At 34.4% G+C, this 22178-nt stretch overlaps 1 protein-coding gene across 1 annotated transcript; it reads right to left on the reverse strand.

The window, feature by feature from the left end:
* Positions 1-653: 653 nt before the first annotated feature.
* On the reverse strand, positions 654-21297 carry LOC118199169 (uncharacterized). Its single transcript, XM_035371005.2, has 3 exons — positions 21065-21297; positions 8306-8479; positions 654-1299 (listed from the first exon to the last, which is right to left on the reverse strand). The coding sequence occupies exons 1-3, from the start codon at positions 21183-21185 to the stop codon at positions 1148-1150; spliced, it is 447 nt and encodes a 148-aa protein (XP_035226896.1). The 5' UTR covers positions 21186-21297; the 3' UTR covers positions 654-1147.
* Positions 21298-22178: the final 881 nt, after the last annotated feature.

Raw genomic sequence — 22178 nt, forward strand, 5'->3', positions numbered from 1 at the left:
TGTCTCGCATATTTTTAATTTCTAGGATTTTATGATAATTAATGAGCTAAAATAAAGTTTTAAATCATAATTAACTAGTTATTATGATTTAAAACTGTACTTTAGCTTCTTCCTTACGTAGTCCTCACCATAATTCAAAATAGTAGTTGTGTATTTAAGCCGAAGGCTTGAATGTTTTGGAGTGAGAGCTCCTCTCGGTCTCGCATTGCAGCTGCGTACCGTCGTCAGCTCTGCCAAAGTTTTATTCCGGCTTTAGCCATCTTGCTAACCGACGTTTAAATACCCGCCACTAATTATTTGAGCAAGCTGTACTCTATTTTGTAAATAATCTCAGACCACGTTATTTGAATGTGAATTTAACTTCATCTTATGTTGTTTTAAATACCTGCAATTATCAATTATCAAAGGTTCGTCTGTAGCACAAGTAGCACCTTCTGTTAATTTAAAGAGCTCATTAAAAATATTATTTTAATCTTTTAAAAACTTTGTCATCTGAATTCAAGCTGGAGCAATAACTACCCGCTTGTCGGTCTAGTAAGGTCTGAAGAACATTTAAACTTCTATATAAGCAGTACCCTTCAAATTTACATATAAAAACAAGGAATTGGGCAGTAATATTCTGCTGTTTAAATGAAATAAAAAAAAACTAGAAGTTCGCTTAAAAATATACTTTAATATAAATATTTTTAAAAAAATTCGTACATAATACTTTTCATTTATAAACAAACTAAAACAATAACCTGTTAATAAAATACGATGACATGATAAGAATATACATAAATATGAATTTATCAGTAATACCAGTTGTTTACATTTTGCATATTTTTACAAGCGTTTTGTTTTATAAACATATACTTTGTCAAACACACATACATGTTCAGCAATCATGCTTCTCAGTTCTGATTAATATATACAAATGTTAATGCACAGCGGAGTATTAAAAAAGTAGTGTTAGAAGTTTAAGTGTTTTTTTTTATCTATTATTGTTTGATGGTTCTAAATATTATATTTAGTTTATTTGTTTGATATATCTTAGCTTTACATAATTAATAAAATCAAATAAAAGAACAGATATGCTTTTAACAGATCTTCTGTAATATAATATGAAACTTTGGTAGTATGTGCTTGATAGTAACCATGTGCATATTTAGGAGTCCCAATTCTCATTCAGAAGCGCCGGATACAATACCATTCTTCTTCGAAACGATCTCGTTGAGATAAACAACAGCAAAGACCAAATTACTGAAAGGACTGAAAATACTACAACTGGGTAGAATGTGGTACCCTGAAAAGTAAAACCTGAAAAATCGGAAAAAAGAAATCTTTGAATTTATTTCAAGTATCACACAAGACATTCATGCAATACCAAATATTGATTTAAAGTAAGTTCAAAAAATTAATTTCATACTAATAGCTAAAATTATTAAGAAATAAATTAAATTAGTGTATTGAACTGCCGTTTATCTGTTATGATACACTATTATGGAAACCTTAAAATGTGTATCACACGAAAACCGTTTGGAAAAAAAGAAGATTTGTTAAAGTAAAAATGACTCTTTAAATAAAAAAGACTATTTTTTTCGTAAATTTAGCGATTTGAAACTTTAAGAAAATTTATATTTTTAACGAGTTTAAAGTTTTCATTGAAGTTATACCTGAACTATATATGTAGTTGTTGAACCAGAAGTATGGTTACATGTTTGAAGTAATAATTTTTTACTCACTGTAGGGCTTAGAGAGAAATGGAAATGGTAAATGGAATATTAAACTGAAAACATTCTCTTTAAAAAAAACTTTCCATTTTAAATTCCAGTTACATACCGAACATTAGCCAAGATAGCGGTGAACATGCACTAGCAAGTTATAGTTGTAGCGCAGCCGTTAACTGCGTCAAATTGCAGACTGCTTTACATTGAAAGACATCCACTGTAAGGCAATTGACTTCCGCTGTAAAACAGTCGTTCTCTGTCCTTTCACGTAGAAATGAAAACAGGAATACTTTCGAAAGATTTCAGAAAAGAAAACCTCCTGCAATAAGGCCGATGAAGTAAATATTATGGCAGCGTTCGTTATTGAAATTTAGCAAAGCAGAATGGTTATTTGCCTGAGAGAAGAGATGCCTTCATAGAAGACTTTATAAGGAAGACCGACTTTTATTCATGTTACAAATGGGGAAAATGATAAAAACCAATCATGCAGCCAACTCATCTGCATGGGTTCGAACCTAGGTCGAAATACCAGTATTCAGTGGTTTGAACCATTCGGGTACTGGTGAGACTATGGCAGCGTTAGAAACGACAAGCACTTTCAGGCACTAAAGGTGAGTCTACTTTGTATTGTTCTTCTTTTGTGTGTTGTTCTTCAGTTTGACGATTTGACTGTCCAATGGTCCTTTTTTTTTACTTCAAGAACACCATTATATCATTACGACACTATTGAATGATTAGCTATCTTTTTGGCTCGCCCCTATACATAATATCCTGATGCCCTTAAACTACGCAAATTTGTTTGGGTATGTACAGTGGGTACAAAAAGTATTTGCACACATACATTTTTGTTCACAATTTATAAGAAAATGCATCAATAAATACAAAAATTGGCATTTAAAAAATAGAATAAGCCTATTCATTTAAATTAATTACAAAAAATACAATAATATTAATAAAAAACTTTTTTGCAACAATATTAAAATAGCTTATGTCAAAAAAGTATTTGCACACTCAACTCAACTCTAGCAAATTTGCATTTCATGCTATTATTTGACAGTCATCCCGCAGTAAATAATATATGTAAGACGACTATAAAAGGAGGTGTTGTCGAAACGTTATCAGTTGATTGCCGATTCAAATTGTAATGGCACCTAAGAAATCTGAATTGTCGATTTCATTGCGAGAAAGTTTTTTTTTTCTCTACGTGAAAATTGCCTAAGTTATCAAGAAATAGGTAAAAAAGTAAATGTTTGCTTCTCTACTATTTGGTATGTTATAAAGAAAGAGGATCTACATCAAATAACTTGCGCTCTGGACGCCCAAAGAAACTTTCACTGCGAATGAAGCGAAAAATCATAAGAGAAGCATAAAAAAATCCATTTGTTAGTGCAATTACTTTAGCCAATGATGTCGCTTCAACATCTGGAGTTCAAATCTGTGCCCAAAGTGTTCGAAATGTCCTGCACGATGCACACATTTATGGGAGATCACCAAGGAAAAAACCTCTCCTAACTGAACGAAACAGACTGAAGAGACTTGAATTCGCTAAGGAATATATCAATAAGCCAATCGATTTCTGGAAAAATGTCATATTCTCCGACGAGAGTGAGTTCAATATCTTTAAATCAGATGGCAGAAAATTAGTTTGGAAAAAACCTTGTGCTGCTTTTCATACCAAAAATGTGTTACCTACAGTTAAGCATGGAGGAGGTTCTGTTATGATTTGGGGGTGCATGGCTAGCAAAGGAATTGGTAATTTGTGTTTCATTGATGGGAATATGACAGCTCGAACCTATATTGATGTGTTGCGAGATAACTTGCCACAAAGTGCAATAAAATTGGGTATCAGTAATTCGTACTATTTTCAGCAAGACAATGATCCCAAGCACACTGCCGGTATAACTCGTATATGGTTGCTTTATAATGTACCCAGAAAACTTGCCGCTCCACCACAATCACCAGACTTAAATCCTTTGGAAAATCTGTGGAATTCTTTGGATTTAAAAATAAGAAAAAGGAAGATTTCAAGCAAATCTGCCCTTAAACAAGCCCTTATTGAAGGGTGACCGAATACTGAGCCTACTGTTACAGAAAATTTAATTAAATCAATGCCAGCAAAATTACAAGCAGTAATAGATGCTAAAGGCATGCATACTAAATATTAGTTATTTTAAATTTGCTTATATATTTTATTTCTTTTGTATTCATGCAGGCGTGCAAATACTTTTTTGATACGAGATATTTTAATTTTGTTACAAAAAAGCATTGTTATTTATATTATTGTAATTTTTCTCTTTGTTTTGGATGATTAAACTTATTCTGATTTGGCAATACCAATTTTTTTATTTCTTAATGCTTCTTTTTATGAATTGCAAACAAAAATGTAGGTGTGCAAATACTTTTTTTACCCACTGTATATCTTTTAGCAAAATTCCTGATTCATCTCATGTAAATGTATATTCTCATGTAAATATATATTTTGCTAGGACCCATTTAAATTATCCCACCATTTCCAAACACAGTTTTTTAGCAGAACTTAATGTTAAAAAACCTCGCTAGAAATTCAGTTCTTTTTACAGATTTAAATATTAGCATTATTTTAAAAGTTAATAAGTAGGAATCTTGCGAAATAAAATGGATATGTATCAACTCAGACGGGAGCTTGTCACATGCGATTGTTGTAGTTAAAATAAAGGATTCCGTTATCTTTTTCTTCGTTATCGTCATATAAAAAATTAAATTTTTATTACTGGTTAAAGCTATTGTAACATTATTACAAAAACGTGTCAGCTAATCAATATGATGAATCACTTATTAAAATACCCAGAAAATCCGCAACTAAAAACAAATATTCAAAAAGTAACTATCAAAGAATTCTGAAATGGAAAAGTCATTAGCAATTAATTCAAAACCGAGCTGGATCAATTTACTGGGTATTTGAGCCTTCTTTTTGAGATAATTTCTAAGAAAGGGCTCAACTGGCTTGAAAATCGATACTAGGACGTAAATTTACTGCATGAAATATCTGCATTACAAGTTGTAAAATCTGCAGTGAAAATAATTGATTCCGATTATGTTAATTTATTTACAGCAGGTTTTACGTTACAACTTATGCTAGAAGAACTGTTAGAGCAAAATGATAAGATAAATTAGATATTAAAAGTAAAAAAAGTGAAAGGAATAAAAAAGGCAACCTAATTATTCAGACTTGCTACTAGTTTTTCATAACTGAGAAAAAATCTTTAAAAATAAAGAATATATCTTATTTATTATAATAACAAGACTACTTTAATCATTTAATTAGAGAAATAATTGAGAGACGCACAAAACAAATGAAATTCAACAACAGAAAATTGAAACGCCTTCATCAAGGCTGTAATGACAAAGATATTGTCACTAGCTCATAAGAGAAATTTCAATGAATGTGCTTAATTGAAGAACATCTTCCTGAAGTAGTTTTTTAGTGTGGTTCGTTTGACTATAGCAAAGCATTCCAGAGCTATCTGTCTAAGAATAAGGGTGCCTTCATGGAGGACTTTCTAAGGGAAACTGGCTCGTATCCCCGTTATAGTACATGGGGAAAAACAGGAAAACGACCATGCAGCCAGTCCGTTCACCTAAGAGTTAAACTCAAGCCAATCTTCCAACGTTCAGCGACTTTACGGCTCGGCCGCTGGTGGGCTTCTTCCCACATTTCTCTTCGCGTTCGAGCAAAATTAATACCCAAGTTGCAGTTTATTCCAAAAGAGGTGCGAAACTATATAAAAGCATTTCATATTAAGAACATAAGTGGACTTGTTTATAATACTTTGATGAAAAATTGCTTTTCTTCACCTAAAGCACTTTCTATTGCAAGTTTATTTTTTATCGAAATTTAGTCCAGATTAGACGAAGTAACATTAAATAATTTTCAGACGTAAATTAATGTCCCAAAATTCTTCAGATATAGTTTATTGAGCAAAAAAATTCAAAACTAAATAAAATACAGTTTAAGACACAATAACACGCCGAATAAATACTAATTCAGAAGTCAAACAACAAAAATCAGCGTTATATTTTCACAGTCCTGTGAAAATTTTGAAAATATAACGCAGATTTTTGTTGTTTGACTTCTGAATTTTGTAAAATATAGTTTGTTTACTTATATGAAATTTAACCAAATGTAAAGAGTTGAAAATGACATAAAATGGGCAATTTTTACTTTTTTATCTGATATTAAATTTAAATAGCTCTAAGCTGCCAAATAATAATAATAATTTTTTATCAATTTTCTAAGGACCGTATTCCCAGTGCCTATTTGTCATTTAGCTATTGTTTCTCTAAAAACTGTATTAAAGGAAAATTTTATCTTATTTTTATTACAGTGGTTTTTCTTCAAAAATATTCTTTTATTATCGGTATTTATCGATAAAAAGGAATTAACAGTGAGGAATTATCGCTAAATACTAGTATTAATATACTAGTAATAATATAAATTTTTATACCGGTAAATACAGATATGATAAATTTATCGGTGAATTTCAATAGATTTATTACCGGTAGATACTGATAATAGAAACTAATTATTTATTAATGGCAGTAATCGTTAATTTCACAGCCTTCAGTTAACACTCATGCATGTAGGCTGCCTTACAGTTCTGAAGTTTTGTTTCCCTTTCTTTTTATTTTTTTTCTTTTCTTTTTTTAAAGTTTTAAAGTTTCCTGTAAATTCAGTTCTTACTCATGTGAATGCTACTATCACTTTTCTGCCGCCAGATTAGCATAAATGAGATTTTCAATACGTCAGTGTTAGCACTTGAAATACATGGATGAACATATACACCTTTTGGAATTAACCGGTTCCAAGACTAGGTACGTCTTCTCACTTGGTATGTAACCCTCCTGCTCCTATTTACCCAGACTTGTCCCTACAAGATGACCCCCATGACGACCATCGCCAGCCTGGACCGGGTACCCACTAACCAGTACTGCTTTGTGAATGTGGTGCTAAGTGAACCACCAAGATCTACTCAAGACCCACATGATGGGAAGCCCGTTAGCCGCTCCCTGTACTACGCCATGCGTGTATAAACATGTACTGTCAGATTAGTTCTTTCAAGCCTGACTAACAATTTAAAATATCGTCACAAATTATGAAAATTACTACGCGAAGTGACCACAGTTTTTATTCGGCTCAACTTAGAAGGTAATTGTGATACACTGTGATTTTAGTTGGGAGCTACATGTTACAGGTGTTGTTTACTAGTGAATTATAAATTGCAGACTGAAGTAAATTAGCTTAGTGAGCCCCCGAAATATTTTAGTAATAAGAACCCAAGAAGAAAGAAACAGCCGCCTTATGGGCGCGATGATGGTGGTTGGTTTGTTTAATCAGCTGTGTAAAACACCCTGAAATTATAAAATAGCATTCTCTTTGACACCCAGTGAAGAACCATATATACAAAATATATATAAATATACGAACAAACATATGTAGCGTATACGAACAAGTGGAGATAGTTCAAATCCTAATATATTGTTCGAAGCACAAAGCATCATACTGCTGTTATAAATCTTTGTTGCATCTCAGCATAGAGAGTGGGTAGACTATATTACACAGAATAATTGATTCCCAATTAAATCTGTACTTTAAAGGAAAATACTATTCTATGGTTATTTTTGGGAAGAATGATTTCATATTTTCCGTGACAATAATGCGTTTTTTCGTCTGGCCTGCGTAATAAGCAGTTTCTTACTTCTAAATAAGTATGGGAATTGCAAAAGGCAGCGCAATCGCCAGATTCAGTATTGCGAATTTTTTGGTAAACTGAAACAGAAAATGAATTGAAGTATCCTTAATTCTGGCTCTAAATTAGTACTAGTGTCACCTAGTTTCAGATAGGAGCTTGTGTATATTATGTCCAAAAGATGTGCCTTTAATAATTAAAATTAAATGCTTTTCAATTCAGTATGAATTACCAGCATGTCTTAAAACATATGTAACAATCAATAAGTATGCATTAACTTAATTTATTTTTAATTTTAGTTTTATCCCTGATTTAAACAAATGAAGCTCATCAAGAAATAAATAAAATTTTAATTTTTGTCCCTTCCATCTTCTTATGCACAATAGGTTGAAATATTAAAATTTTTAGAGCTGTAAATTTTACTGAAAAATTCCTTGCGAAATTATACCCTATTTATCATACTGCAACTCGCACTGCATTTTAATATTATTTCAAATGTTTCAAATGCCATGCTTACAGTAAATGCTGCAGAATATGCTGCTGCATACCAAGCCTAGATAAATTCCTTACTACTCATCATTCCCTTTTACTGCAAGAATCTGTTGAATCTTTGAAGATTATTTTATCAAAATCAAAACATTTATTTTGTACTAACCTATTACTACACACTAAAGTTGGTATTTAACAATGGAAGACTTTTTCATTTCATACACATATAATAAAACACACCTCAGTAAATTTACTCTACAATGAAATTTATTGGCACTAACGTGTACATTAAAAAGTTCAGTCACATCAATAAGAAATTTTTGAATTCATAACAATAGCTTCTGCATAAAAACCAATAAAAATTATAAAAAAATCAATTACCCTCTTTAGCATCGACTGCAAGAAAAATATATGTAACTACTGCAGCTAATGAAACAAGGCAAGCTCCCTGCCCTAGAACTATTATATCCCTTAGTTCTTCTGGACCATACCATTCTTCTAGGGTTCGTTTCAATTTCAGCATGTGAACATGTAAAGTTGCGGCTGCGAAAACAGCTGAAATTGAATTTGATTCGTTTTAAAATCAGAATGCAAGTAACATGAAGCAATTACACACACTGGCCAATGAATTAGAAACCTTTGGCATTTTCATCTGAATGCGTGCTAAGGATAAAGTATGCAACTTTTTTATGACGAGGGTTGCACGTGGTTAGAATGCTAGTATAAGTAAGGTGTAAGAGTGCTTTTCACGATGAATGAAGTAAAATGGGAAAAAACGACAGATCTTTCACCATTTGAAAAAGAACTTATTGTTGGTGCCCGTTTAGCAGAAGCCTCGATTTCGAAGACAATAAATTTCACTTGATTCTCAAAAGTAGCTATATCAAAGGTTTTTAGTTGCAATCAAAACCCACAGTCCTCTACACTGACTACCAATAAGTATTTGGACACCTGCGATAGAAAAGAAAAACTAACTTTATTCAAAATCAATAGTTGGTAGAGCCTCCACGAGAGGTAATTACAGCGTGGACCCTCCGGGGCATACTTTCCACAAGTCTTTGTATGACAGCTAGTGGTATTTCTTCCACTCGGCTTGGAGAAAACATAGAAGTTCCTTCACCGATTTTGCACGGGTAGTGCACCCCTGAATTCGGCGATGCAACTCGTCCCAGAGGTTCTCGATAGGGTTCAGGTCTGGACTCTGGGCAGGCCAGTCCATTCGATGAACTCCATTGGCACCATACCAAGCCTTGGTTAACGGCGAAACATGACAACTGGCATTGTCGTCCTGAAAGAAACAGGGGTCCAACCCGTAAAACTGCCACAACGTAGGAAGCACATTGTCATCCAAAATAGTGCAGTAGGCATCGGAGTGGAGCTTACCATGAATGGGGACCAAGGGTCCCAGCCCACACCAGGAGAAACACCCCCAGACCATAATTCCACCTCCGCCGAACATGACTGTTGGCACAATGCATTCTGGCAGGAGACGTTCTCCAGGTTGACGCCAGACCCAGACCCTGTCATCCAAACGGTAAAGGGTGAACCTTGATTCGTCACTCCAAAGAATCCGTTTCCACTGACTACGGTCCAATTTCGATGTGCTTTGCACCACATTAACCGAGCAGCGTGGTTGGACTTTGTGATCAAAGGCTTATGGGCAGCAGCACGACCATGAAAACCAAGCAGATGTGTTTCCTTACTGATGGTATTCATTGAAACAATACTCCCGGATGCCTGTTGAAACTCCTCGTGGATGAGGGCCATCTGTTGGGTGCGGTTCTTCCGAATTTCTCTGGACAGCACTCGTCGGTCTCTATCTCCCAGTTTCGCTGGTCTGCCGACTCGGGGCACATTCCGACAATCACCGCTCACCTTCCACTTCTTAAACACATAGGCCACTGTCGATTTTGGGTACTTCAATCGCTAGATATGTGATACTCTATAATTATACCTTTCTCGAAATCAGAGAGCTCCGAACTGGGAGGCATCTTGCATGCGACTAAAGCCGATGCTGTTTCCTACACGATATATACCGGCGGAGTCCGTGAAATACCTTAGGACCGCTGATATCGTCATTTGCATAGGTGTCCAAATACTTATTGGTAGTCAGTGTAGAAAGCATAACTGCGGTTCGAGCACAGGTTTTCAAGAGAATGATGAGCGTCGGCTCTGGCACATTGTACGGCAGAACTGGAACTCTACTGTGCTTCAAACTGACACAGATCGTCAACCAAGGTTCTTTCCAACACATTTCAGTTCGAACCATGCGCAAAGAATTTAAGAGGATAAGAATGCATAGTTGAGTGCCTGTGAGAGAAACCACTCCTTTCTGCCAGACACGCAAGAATTAGTTTGCAGTGGTGTCGGGAAAAAAGATACTGGACATCTGAGGCTTGGAAATGGATAATGTGGTCCGATGAATCACATTACACCTTATTTCCCACTGATGGAAGACGTCGAATTTGGCGAGAATCTCATGAAGCCATGAAGCCATCTTGCGTTACTCGCACTGTACAAGGGTCTGGTGGGAGTATCATGATATGCGGCATGTTCTGCTAGCATGGAAGTGGTTCCCTGGAGTTCTTTGAGGGTAAACAAACGGCCATGAGATACCTAGATATACTTGCAGACCAAGTGCACCTGCAATGTTGCATTTCTACCCTGATGGCTGCGAATACTTCATGGACGATAATGCTATAAGGTATTTCTCCCGCACTTCCTAGCGTGCCTTCGTGGTGTAGTGGTTCTGCACGCTGGTCTGGTATTCCAGAGATCTGTGGTTCGATTCCAGTTTGCTAATTTTTCATCTCTCTTGCTTCATAAAAATACCTGATGTGTCTACAGAGGCGCCCGAACTAAAAGGGTGTTGGATGATGATTCTTCTCACCCAGGATTTGACGATTGTGTCCCCTAAAAAAAAACCCCAGTCGCCCTTTATAAGGGGGTTTATATAAGGGGTTTCTCCCGCCTTCCTAGTGTGCCTTCGTGGTGTAGTGGTTCTGCACGCTGGGCCGGTATTCCAGAGGTCCGTGTTTCGATTCCCGGCAAAGGCGTTTGCTAATTTTTAATCTTGCTTGCTTCCAAAAATACCTAATGTCTCTACAATGCAACTATGGAGCGTACCAGAAGTGTTCAAAATTGTTTCGCTGAACACCAGTCTGACTTCCAACATTTTCCCTGGCCACCGCATAGCCCGGACCTTAACCCCATAGAAAACGCGTGGGATATGGTGCAAAGACGCATTCGACAGCACTCTCCTCTTCCATCTAATTTACAAGATCTAAAAGGTTGCATAGCCGATGTATGGTATTCTCTGGACGTAAATGCACTCCAGAAGCATATAGACTCGATGCTCAAACGAATCAGAACAGTTATCCGTATAAAAAGTGCTCCAGTAAAATATTGATCTTGGGTTTCTAATTCATTGGCCCGTGTGTGTACAAAGAAAGAAAAAATGTGTGATTTTCGATATCATATAGTACTTTCCTTAAGTTCACTCTTTATTAAGTGCTTCTTAATGGCGTGTTACTAAATCAACTACCGTTTATGAAGCATAATTCTTTAAAATTTGCCAAAATCTTAGGAAAATAATCTTATATTTATTAAAACCAGTGAGAAAGTATTATAAATCCCTATTTGTAAATGCCCAGGCTAATTTCTTAGTATGAAGAAATATTCATAAGCTAAGCTCTCAAAATGTGTACATCATTGAATTAATCTGATAGTTGATGTAATATCTTAAATAATTATGCAGTAATATGCAAATCTTATCTGTTCAATGCAATAATTAAGATTAAAGTGTGTAAAGAATTTATGTATAAAAGACAAATTTATTAGAAAATATATATACATATACAAAGTGATTCAGAAATATCTAATAAAAATGTAAAGGCAGGTAGAAGGGACCGAAATAAGCAGGTTTAGCAATGGAATATGTTTTGGGAAAAGAAGCGTTGAGATAATACACAGCCCTGAGCAGTTAAAGAAAGCGTTCTTCTGGCTTAAATCATGATCCCCCACGCGATTTTCGAGCGGTGTGCGTCACTACTCGAACGTGGAGCACGCTGATATGATCGCTGATATACATGAAGCTGCGGACGGAAATGGAGCTTCAGCTCAAAGGATATATTCGGATATCGTTCTTCCATTCTGGCAGGATTTTGTCAAGCCCACAAACATTTTCCTGTTAGAAATACGTTTTCATATTAGTTAACATATTTCACGTTTCACGCCAGAAAACGGGTTTCCAAGTCAGAGAGTAGGATACATGTTTTCCGCAGATTCTTATGCATCTTTATAATTTTCGACTGAAGTGTTCTAACGATGAAAGTAAGTTCATGAGATATCAGTTCAAAAACTTTGCTACTTTCCTAATGACAAAATGAAAATGCTATAACTTGTATACCAAACGCAGAGCAGCAAAAGGAGAATTTTTAAATTGCAAAATTTTAGAAAGTTTTCAATTTGATATCAAAATATGCGATACTGTCTCATAGCACGTCTACAGAGGATAATAAAATGTATAATGTCAGTAGAAGTAATAACGATACAAGCATCTTATTCGTTATCGGAAAATGGAAAAGTCAGAAATTTTCCAGAAATCTATTAGAGTGTATTCTCGATTATCCGGATGCGGATTATCTGGTTTGTGGATTACCCGTACTTGACGGTGCCCACGTACGTACACGTGTGCGAGAGAATACAAAAACCAACACACGCAAAGCTGAGCATGCTATGAACACCGCTGAACTGGGTCTTTAGGTTTAGTTTCAAAGATTATTTTGAAGGTTTTGTTCTACATATGCATAGTCGAAGGCACTGTTTTAGTTGATCATTCAGTTTTTTCTTCTGACGTATATTTGCGCATATTTTCTTCTTAGTTTTTTAAAAATTGATTTAAAATTTGAAACTAAATAACGAATAAAGAACACTCTGCAAGTACTGAGCGTTTCGAATGTCACAGAACAGGCAGAGAGTGATCATGAAATTAGAAGCGAAGTACACTGGTTATCATAAATTAAGGAAAAACACAAAAATAGCGATAACTCCCTCAAAAATGAGCCAAACAGTGTAAAATTTGAATATGTTGCCAAGTTAAGAGTGGCTGAGTAAAACTGCGATATGCAAATTAGTGGCGCTGCTTTCGGAATAAGTCATCTGAGAGGAGCATAAAAGTCCATGTTTCAGAGCAAGCCCACATATTTCACTCTGACAGTGACATCAGATATCTGAGATAGCCAACTCGTAACAATGACCTATAGGCATCATTTGCCTTCAGAACTGCGATGGAGAACATTTGGGAGAATACAGGCAGGACAAAGTCAAACAGAAGTGGCCAGATGGATAAATGTGAGTCCTTCTGTGGTTCATAGACTTTGGAGGCAATTTCAAACCACAGATTCGGCATCTAGGAGGTTCAGCCAAAGACGGCCAACTGCTATGACGAGCGCCGATGACCGATATTTGACATTATGTGCACGCAGGAATAGAACCGCTACTCCGACTCTTCTTAGATCCTCCCTTGCTGCAGCCACCAGAAGGTTCGTGTCAATGCCAATTGTGCGTAGAAGGCTTCACGAAGGTGGTCTGTATGTGAGGCGACCAGCCATTTGTGTGCCGCTCTCGTCACGCCGTAGGAGGGACCGTTTTCACTGGGAGCGACAACATGTCCACTAGACGCCTGATCAGTAGAGGGCGGTTCTCTTTACGGATGAGTCCACGTTTAGTCTAAAAAGCGATAGTAGGCGTTATTTGATATGGAGAGAACCTAGAACCCGTTATCATCCATCAAACATCCGTGAAAGAGATGCATACTGAAGGGGCAGTGTCTGTGTTTGGGGTGGCATCTCTTTGGGTGGGCGCACTGACCTCCATGTCTTTCCAAGGTGAACCGTGAATGCTCAGATTTATAGAGATGACATCCTTGATGTTTATGTGCGCCCATATGCCGGGGCAATAGGTGATGCTTTCCTGTTACAGGACGACAACGCAAGACCACGCAGGGCTCGCATCGTAGATGATTATCTTCAACACGAAACAATTATGCGCATGGAGTCGCCAGCTCGATCCCCGGACTTGAATCCTATCGAGCACGTTTGGGATGCGTTAGGGAGACGTCTAGCTGCTCTCAATCCGCCCTCGGAACCCTGTTGCACTTGCAACTGCTTTGCAAGAGCAATGGCTCTTTCTTCCTATGGAACTGATAGACCGCATAATTGAAAGCATCACACATCGCTGTATGTGCTGTATTGCTTCTAGAGGCGATCATATTACATATTGAAGGTACTTTTCCTATAGCAAACTGACACCTTCGATTTGTTCATTTTATACATGTGCTAATTTCTATACTACCATATTTGTCTGGTAATTTCTTTTTATGTTATTTGATACCTTACTATGTGTTGTACATTGTGAGTAAGTTTCATTAAATTCTACATGTAACTTTTTCAGTAATCGTGATTTTTGTGATTTTTCCTTAATTTATGATAACCAGTGTAGATACTGACAATTATATAATCCCGAGAGAGCAATGACTTCTATTGAAGCTCTATCTGACATCTTCGACCAAAGGGGATTTAAATGCAATGATAAAGTAGCATTTCGAATAATATAAAGTGAAGTTCGACAAATATTTAAACGTTCTTAAAAACAAAGTTTTTTTTTATTTTTTTAAGGAATAAACACATACAATATGCATGAGAATTGACAGTTGGATCATCCGTGTTTTTTCCATTATCCGTGACCTACTTCTTTCCGGCATTAGCTGGGTGTAATCAAGAGTATACGATATTAAGAAATATCTCATTTTCATAATGCCTACACTACTTGCAAATGCAAAAAAAACTTGAATGGTAAAGACGAAAAAGAAGGTTTCTTGAACTTTGAAGATTTGTTGATACGACTAACACTGGAAATGATTACGTCTCCACAGTTCCCATAGATGAGATTTTTTTCATTTTGTGTACTTGCTGGCTGTGCATCGTATAAACCAACTTCTAGACCAAAGGAAGAAATCTACGAGTGTTAAATATGAAGAACCAGGAAGCCATTCCATGATATCTCATTACCACAAAAGTGTATTTCCAAGAAAATCACAAATATATTTTGTTCACAAAGTATAGCTATCACGTAAGTATACCATATATGAGTAAATTTTGTCCGAAAAACACCATCAGAAAATTCAGGTACTAAACCGTCTCAAAAATCATGGTATTTGTCTCCAGTCAGTGCATCCTCATAAAATTTAGCTCCAAGAACAAATGGCCTTTATTTATCGCATTACTTACTTAATGGCCAAGAAAATTTATATTTGCTGAATTATTTGGCGAGTGAATTCTTAAAATAATACAATAATTAGCATTTCTTTTACTGATGATTCTGTACCTTCAAAGCATGTTCTTTAATCGTCCAAAACGATTTCATACAAAAAAAAAAAAAAAAAAAAAAAAGAATATATTTTATTTAAGATGTTTAAATCAAAACTATAAAATTCAATGTATGTTTCAGAGCCACCATCAATTAAATCCTGTATGAGTATCAGATAATATAGATGAGCTCGTTTCCTATTAAAAATTTTCTGTACACGTGGTGATGGCAACCAATACACTTCGCTGATGTTTTAATACTGGATTATTTTACTATACACTAGCATATCCTACAGTAACTTTCGGTACCAAGCGCTTGCCTTTCAGAATGGTCCTCCTGGTTGAGGATTAGAAAGCAACCCTTATGCAAGCATATTCCTTGTTTGCTACTTTTATTTACAAGTTAAATGAAAATCATACGTGGGCACAGCTTTAGTATTAGTCCTTTTCGGCGAGAAATTTGTTTGGCGACATTTTGGAGCGATAAATGAAAAATTATGATAACCTTGGTAACCCTAAATACTGAGCTTCAAACATGCCGCCATTTCTGTCCACGTAACTTTAACGAATTTGATAGGTATCAGAGCTTTGATGGCAGGAGGGATAAATTGTGTGTTTTTCTTAAAGTTACTTTTGTGTTAGGAAAGCACAACATTTAAAATATTTTTTAAAAAGCCAAATTTTTGATAGTTAAAACTGGTGCTTTTAATATTACATCACATGAGTCTTGACACTTTTTTATATGTCAACTCTGCATATTATTATAAACTCCAACCCCCCAAGGGGGAAAAAAACACATTTTCAGTAGCATGAGGTAAACTCTTGGTGTTTCCTTTGCTAAGGAGATCAAAATTACCATGGTCTAAAAATACTTATTTACCTCATATTAGAACTATAGGGATGTGTAATTGCATGAATTCATAGGTTCAAATCAGGACCAAAATCAGGTTTCATTATTGCTTTTATAACATTTTCATAATTTGTCTGACTATAAAAAATATAATGTTGCTTAGATTATGTAATATATTGCTTACAATTTAGAGTTCTAAAATTTTGTAAATCTTACAACCTAACAGCTGTATATGAATAACCTTCATTGAGTATTATTACCTTTATTAATTATTGTTGACATAACAGTTGACTTTTTATTTTAAATTTTATGCAAATTTTCTACATTACTTAAACATTTTATCTAACAGAAATCTGAATTTTTTGTAATAAAAACTCTATAATAAAAATAAGAGTACAATTTATATATAAAAATTTGACTACATGGCAAGCACTTAGACACTGATTTCAATGTCTTTAAATGTTATTATCATAAAGTTTAGATATATTCTTATTAAGTTAAGATATACTTTTATTCTATTATAAAGTTTAGATGTACAGAACAGAAGGCACACTTTGTGCTTACGACTCAGTCAACCACTTGTGACAAGATAACTTATACAGTCAAAAGTCGTTAATCCGGACTCGTCGGGACTTCGGCGATTCCGGATTATCGATTTTTCCGGATTATAGATCATCAGTTTAAATCTCGTAACCGTAATTTATCAAATAAAGAACAATTATGATCTAATGGGTATCAAAATTTACAAAAAAAAGCTTAATATTTATTTGTTTACTTTATTAAACATTTCTTTCAATGTAAGTTGTTTAAGTCGCTTCGTTTTATGTGATAATAATTTCTCTTTAATTCTATAAACAGACATAATTTCTTGTTCAGTTACAAAGTTCCGCTGTTCAAGTCCCATAATTGCTGTGCCGAGAATACCGACTAGCTTGTCAATCGAAATTTTTTCGTTTTCACTAACCTCTCTGTCACCTTCTTCATGTCTTTATCCATTTTTTGCAGCAATTCCACTTTTTGTTTGATGGACATCGAAACATACTTTCGTTTTGTAGATCCTTTGGGAGCTGCAGCATCGGAAATTCTATTTGACATAATCGAAAGTTCAAGTTTACTTTTATAATATTGCTCTTACAGTCTGAAAAAAGTAATAAGCCGGATCTAGTTCGAAGATTAAGGAACAACGCAATCATCAACATTAACTGAAATAGATAATTAGATAATTTTAGCTTATACCGTCCGTTATACATTAAACGCGCACGCGAAAACGTATTCTGCACTTGCGCACACGCATATGCGCAGTCGTAAAGGTCTTACGCGCATGCGTAAACGCCTATGCGCATGTGTCAACGCGGCGCATGCGCAGAAAGTTTTTAGCTTTGAGGTCCGGATTATAGATCATTCCGGAGTATGGGTGTCTGAATTAACGACTTTTGACTGTAACGATTAAGTTCAAATGTAAAATTTAAATTCAAATAAATTTGTAGCCCAAAGGCTGCACAAATCAATTTAATGCAAAGTTGGTTAGAAATTTAACTGGCATGGAATTCAACTATCAGCAATTACAATGCAAGGCTGAAGACTACAAATCTTTTCTTATCTAGCAACCTATTAATGTGGCCTCAAAACACGGTTTGTTTTACAAAATAAAAACTTCATTTGGATTCTGGTGAGAAAACGGATGGAGGAAATTGACAGTAAAGATCCCAAGCATAAAATAATTCTGGTTACAAAATAAAGGAACGTTACAATATAGTACTTTGTTCCCTGATTAATTATTCAGTACATGAAATAGTGTAATGCATTTTTGTTTGCATCACATGCAAATTATTTAGTTTATTTAAATGCTTTCCAAAACTGACAGGATTTTGCAAACATATTGACCATATTTTTCGACCTATAAATGCAACACTTCTTCTCTTCAGAAGTAAGATTTAGAATTAAGAAATAAGAAAATAAGAGAGAATCATGAATAGAAAATAAATACATATGCTGGCTAGCAGAAGAAGGATGCCTTCATAAAGTACTTTTTAAGAGAAACTGGCTCAGATTCACATTACATCTACAGAAAACTACTAAAACTCCCATATAGCCAGCCTGAACTACCACTAGTGGTGGAGTGATAGCCAGCCTGGCTATCACTCCACCACTAGTGGATTCCAATGACTGTTCGAATTTTTCACAGAAATCATCATTTACGATGATTGTTGTATTATTACCATTGGTACAAAATTTTCTCATTATGATAATTTAATTTTAGCTTTTAAATTATAATCATAAATTACTTGTAATAAATTGAGGGATTAAAAAATACACACTTCTTAATATTTTTACCATTTACAATATTTAATCATAAAAAATATTTCTAACACTGGTACAAAACTTGCCCATTATAATTGAATTTGATTTCCTTCACTTTGAAATATTTTTTTATTTTCTTTTAATAACAGAATCTAAGAAACTAAAGTAACATATACTAGTTTGAAATGCATTTATTAACCTTTTGTAAATTTCATTATTCATAAACATAAAAACTAACCTTTTGTAAATTTAAAATATTAGCTAAGTACTAATATAATAAAATATAAATATGAACTAACTACTTAAAATATTAATGTTTAATACATTATATTTTGTAATTAAAAATATTAACATTTTGTAAATTTCATTACTCATAACATAATAATTGTCATAAATTCATTTACAGTAGTGTTTCAAGAATTTATCATAGCAGTACTAGAAATATTGAATATTAGAGAAAGACTGTTTATTCTGATTAAGAGCTTATTTTTTAGGATTGTTATTTAGTCTAGATCGGGATTTGTTGACAATCCGCCATTTTTTCCGATCTTCAAAACCGGGTCTACCTTGGCGACCGAAGTTTGTCGCCAAATAAAAAATCGCCAAAACGACCAATACTAAAGCTGTTCTATACGTGCATAAGTGTGCACTGACATAAGAATTCCAAAATCTATATGAAGTTTGTCTTTTCAAGTTGAAACCTTATCTTTATGAAGATGTCGCCATCTTTGTACCAGGAGACCTTTGCCAAGGATTTTATCTTACCGAGCGTTGCCTGACTTGCATAATAATGATAATACTCTTATTCAGCGGTCTCGAGATTGCTTATTTTCCCAATAAGCATTGAGTGTTTCAGAGCTGTAACGTTTTCTTCGTTAATTCGACTAAAGTTCAGAACTTCCATAGTTACAGAACTGTAAAGCGTTTCTTTTGAGAAAATAAATTTTATCAATTTGGTGGACGGGTTCACTTTCATCTTGATTTCATTTCTCCAATAGTTTCATCAAGATAAATTTGATTAATTTGGCAAACAAAATTTATCCTTGCGTAAGCATGTCCGCAGCGCTTTTTGAAGTTAAAAGGCTGATCTTCATATGTGTTCTCCATCTTTATGCCTCCTCATCCTTGTAACGTTTCTTAGCTTGGGGAACACAGATATACCTACATTATGTGACCACAGCTTATACACTCGTCCTCTTTTTCGATGGCTGTATCTCTCTATTTCGTTCAGAAGTCTTTCAATAGTAAATGAAACATTGAAAAAAATATTTTTACAGTGCAGCAAATCAGTACAGCAAGCATAATAACAATATTGGTGGATATTTTTGGAACTAATTAATATTGCATCAATTTCCATGCTTTAAATGACGGAAACGAGAAAAGAATTTCTGAAAAAAATCAGTTTTGAAAAACCTTTGAAGTAAATGCATGTGTATCTTCTTTGGTTTAAATGACTTTTTGGCCAAATTAAGCAATGTGAAATCTAATACTCAGTTCTTCTAATAAAAATTAGTGCATGAATCATAAAATTAAACACAAATATTTTCTTGATATTGATAATACGAAGTACTTTCTTAATTGTGATTTGAAACACCAAAAAATTTACAGTACTCAAAGTATTTTCTGAACTGACAATATTTTCTGATCCTGCAAAGCTTATCACTAATAACTCAGTAAATAAAGCAATTTTTCTTCATAATAACTACACGAAAAGGTATTTTCAAAGGAGGAAAACAGTACTGTGTATAATAAAAAGTTGAAATATTTTTGGGAAATATTTTTTATCTCAAATGAAAGGTTGAAGTAAAAAGTGTTTCTCGAAATTATTTTTGTTATGTTCAGCAATTATTTTCACATTTGCTTAATATTCAAAGATTAGTCGAATGAAAAAATAAATAAAAAAATAAAAATAAAACTTTATTTGCTCGATCTTTGCATATTATACAAAAGAGCATTTTAGTTTATTTATTTCAATTGGTAATACCGATTAATACTTAAATTTAATGAATGTCTTCTAAAAAGGACGATTAATACAAGTATTAACACGATATAAAATTTTAAACAATTTCTTAGCGTGTGTTTTTAACACAATCGCATCTGATGCAGAAATATTAAAATTTGGCAATTTTCTCTGCAAACAGTAACTGATTGTGCAGTTGATAAGTAAAGACGACGGCTAATTGCTTTGCATCATAGGAAAGTCTTACAAAAAAAATCGATCATAAAAACAAATTCCAAATTTCAAATTTGATCTTCCACATGCCCATCTTCATAGGAGGATTACGTCATTCAAAATTCGATGGCTCTATGTACCGTTATTTTATCACAATGCGAGAAATATACATACATTTATGCAGATTTTTCATTATTCAATTTCTTCAAACATAATGCAGGACTCTAACATTTGGTGGCAACAGCTTGAAAAGTGAACCAGACATTTATAGTGATTCAACGAAAAATGGCAAAACGAAAACTATAGTCCTTTAGGGACAAAGCCCCTTTGGGCTAAAAAAAAAAAAAAAAAAAAAATGCATGACAGAAACCAATTATTGTGCTTCGTTTGGTTATTTTAGCTTTGAAACATTCATATAAATTAATATAATGTAATAAATATATACTTACCAGAAATCATACCCCACGCAGCAGCATTAATATTCCCAGCGAAAAATGCAAAGTAAGCAAAAGCAGCTGTCCCTACCACGCAGCCTAAACTACTTAGGCCGATTAATAAAACAGAAAGCATTCCGCGCTGCGTTAAAATATTTCAAATTTATGGCATAATTTTAGTGTCATTGCTGCACATTTCTTCTTCGAAAAAACAGCTTATCTTCTGTATTACCTATCACATACTACTGCAATCTAAAACTTCCTGAATGCTTTATCCTCAGCTGATAGAGCTATTTGCACTGACGCAAAGGGTGCAGATTACGTATTCTTTCTCGCTGATACATAGAATGAGTCAAATAACATTAATAATTTCTGTACGCTTTTACAAAGAAACGATTATCTAAGAAAAGTGAAACCTGCAGTAGTGCTCCTGAATATACTTCTGAAGAACAAAGACTTATCCTATTGATTATTCTAGTAATATGTGAGTCACCCTCAAAATCAATAGAATTAGTACAAAAATCTACAATCTAAGGGGGTTCTCCTCTTTCGGGGCTTGATTTAATGCTACAAACATTCAGTACAGGAAACAAGAAATTATTTCAGCGCTCGGATAAAATATAAAGTTAATAGAACTTTCCCACTTGCTATAGAGCTTAAATTGCGCCGGAATCCGGTTTCGGTACTTCTTAATTTTTGAGATAAATCGTAATTCTAGTCGGAGCGCACTGGTGCCCTAAATAAGAGGGCTGTGGTGTTTCTTTTATACAACTAAGCCACAATTTCGGCAGAAAATTCTTTCATCGGGAAAATTTTATTTTAATAATAAAATTAGATTAAAAAATCTATTCTAACTCTTGAATATATACATTTCTTTCCCTTGGAAACAAACCATTGGAAGAGTTTGAGACTTATAAGCAAAGAAAAACCTCGACCGTATGTTAGGTCTCCGGAAAGTGCAATGAATGAAAGGCTAATTCTCCGGAAAGTGCAATGAATTTGTGATTAGCGGGTAATTTTTTCTTTTCAACCATACTGTCTTCCTGCCCAAAATAACACAGAAGAAATTGAGTCAATAATAGTGCGGATGGTGTCCTGAGGAATGGCTCCCATTCCCTTTCAACCATTT

Source organism: Stegodyphus dumicola, chromosome X2 (genome assembly GCF_044657685.1).
Source record: "Stegodyphus dumicola isolate Sdum_Otavi_A_Nest chromosome X2, ASM4465768v1".
NCBI classification, from domain to species: Eukaryota; Metazoa; Arthropoda; class Arachnida; order Araneae; family Eresidae; genus Stegodyphus; species Stegodyphus dumicola.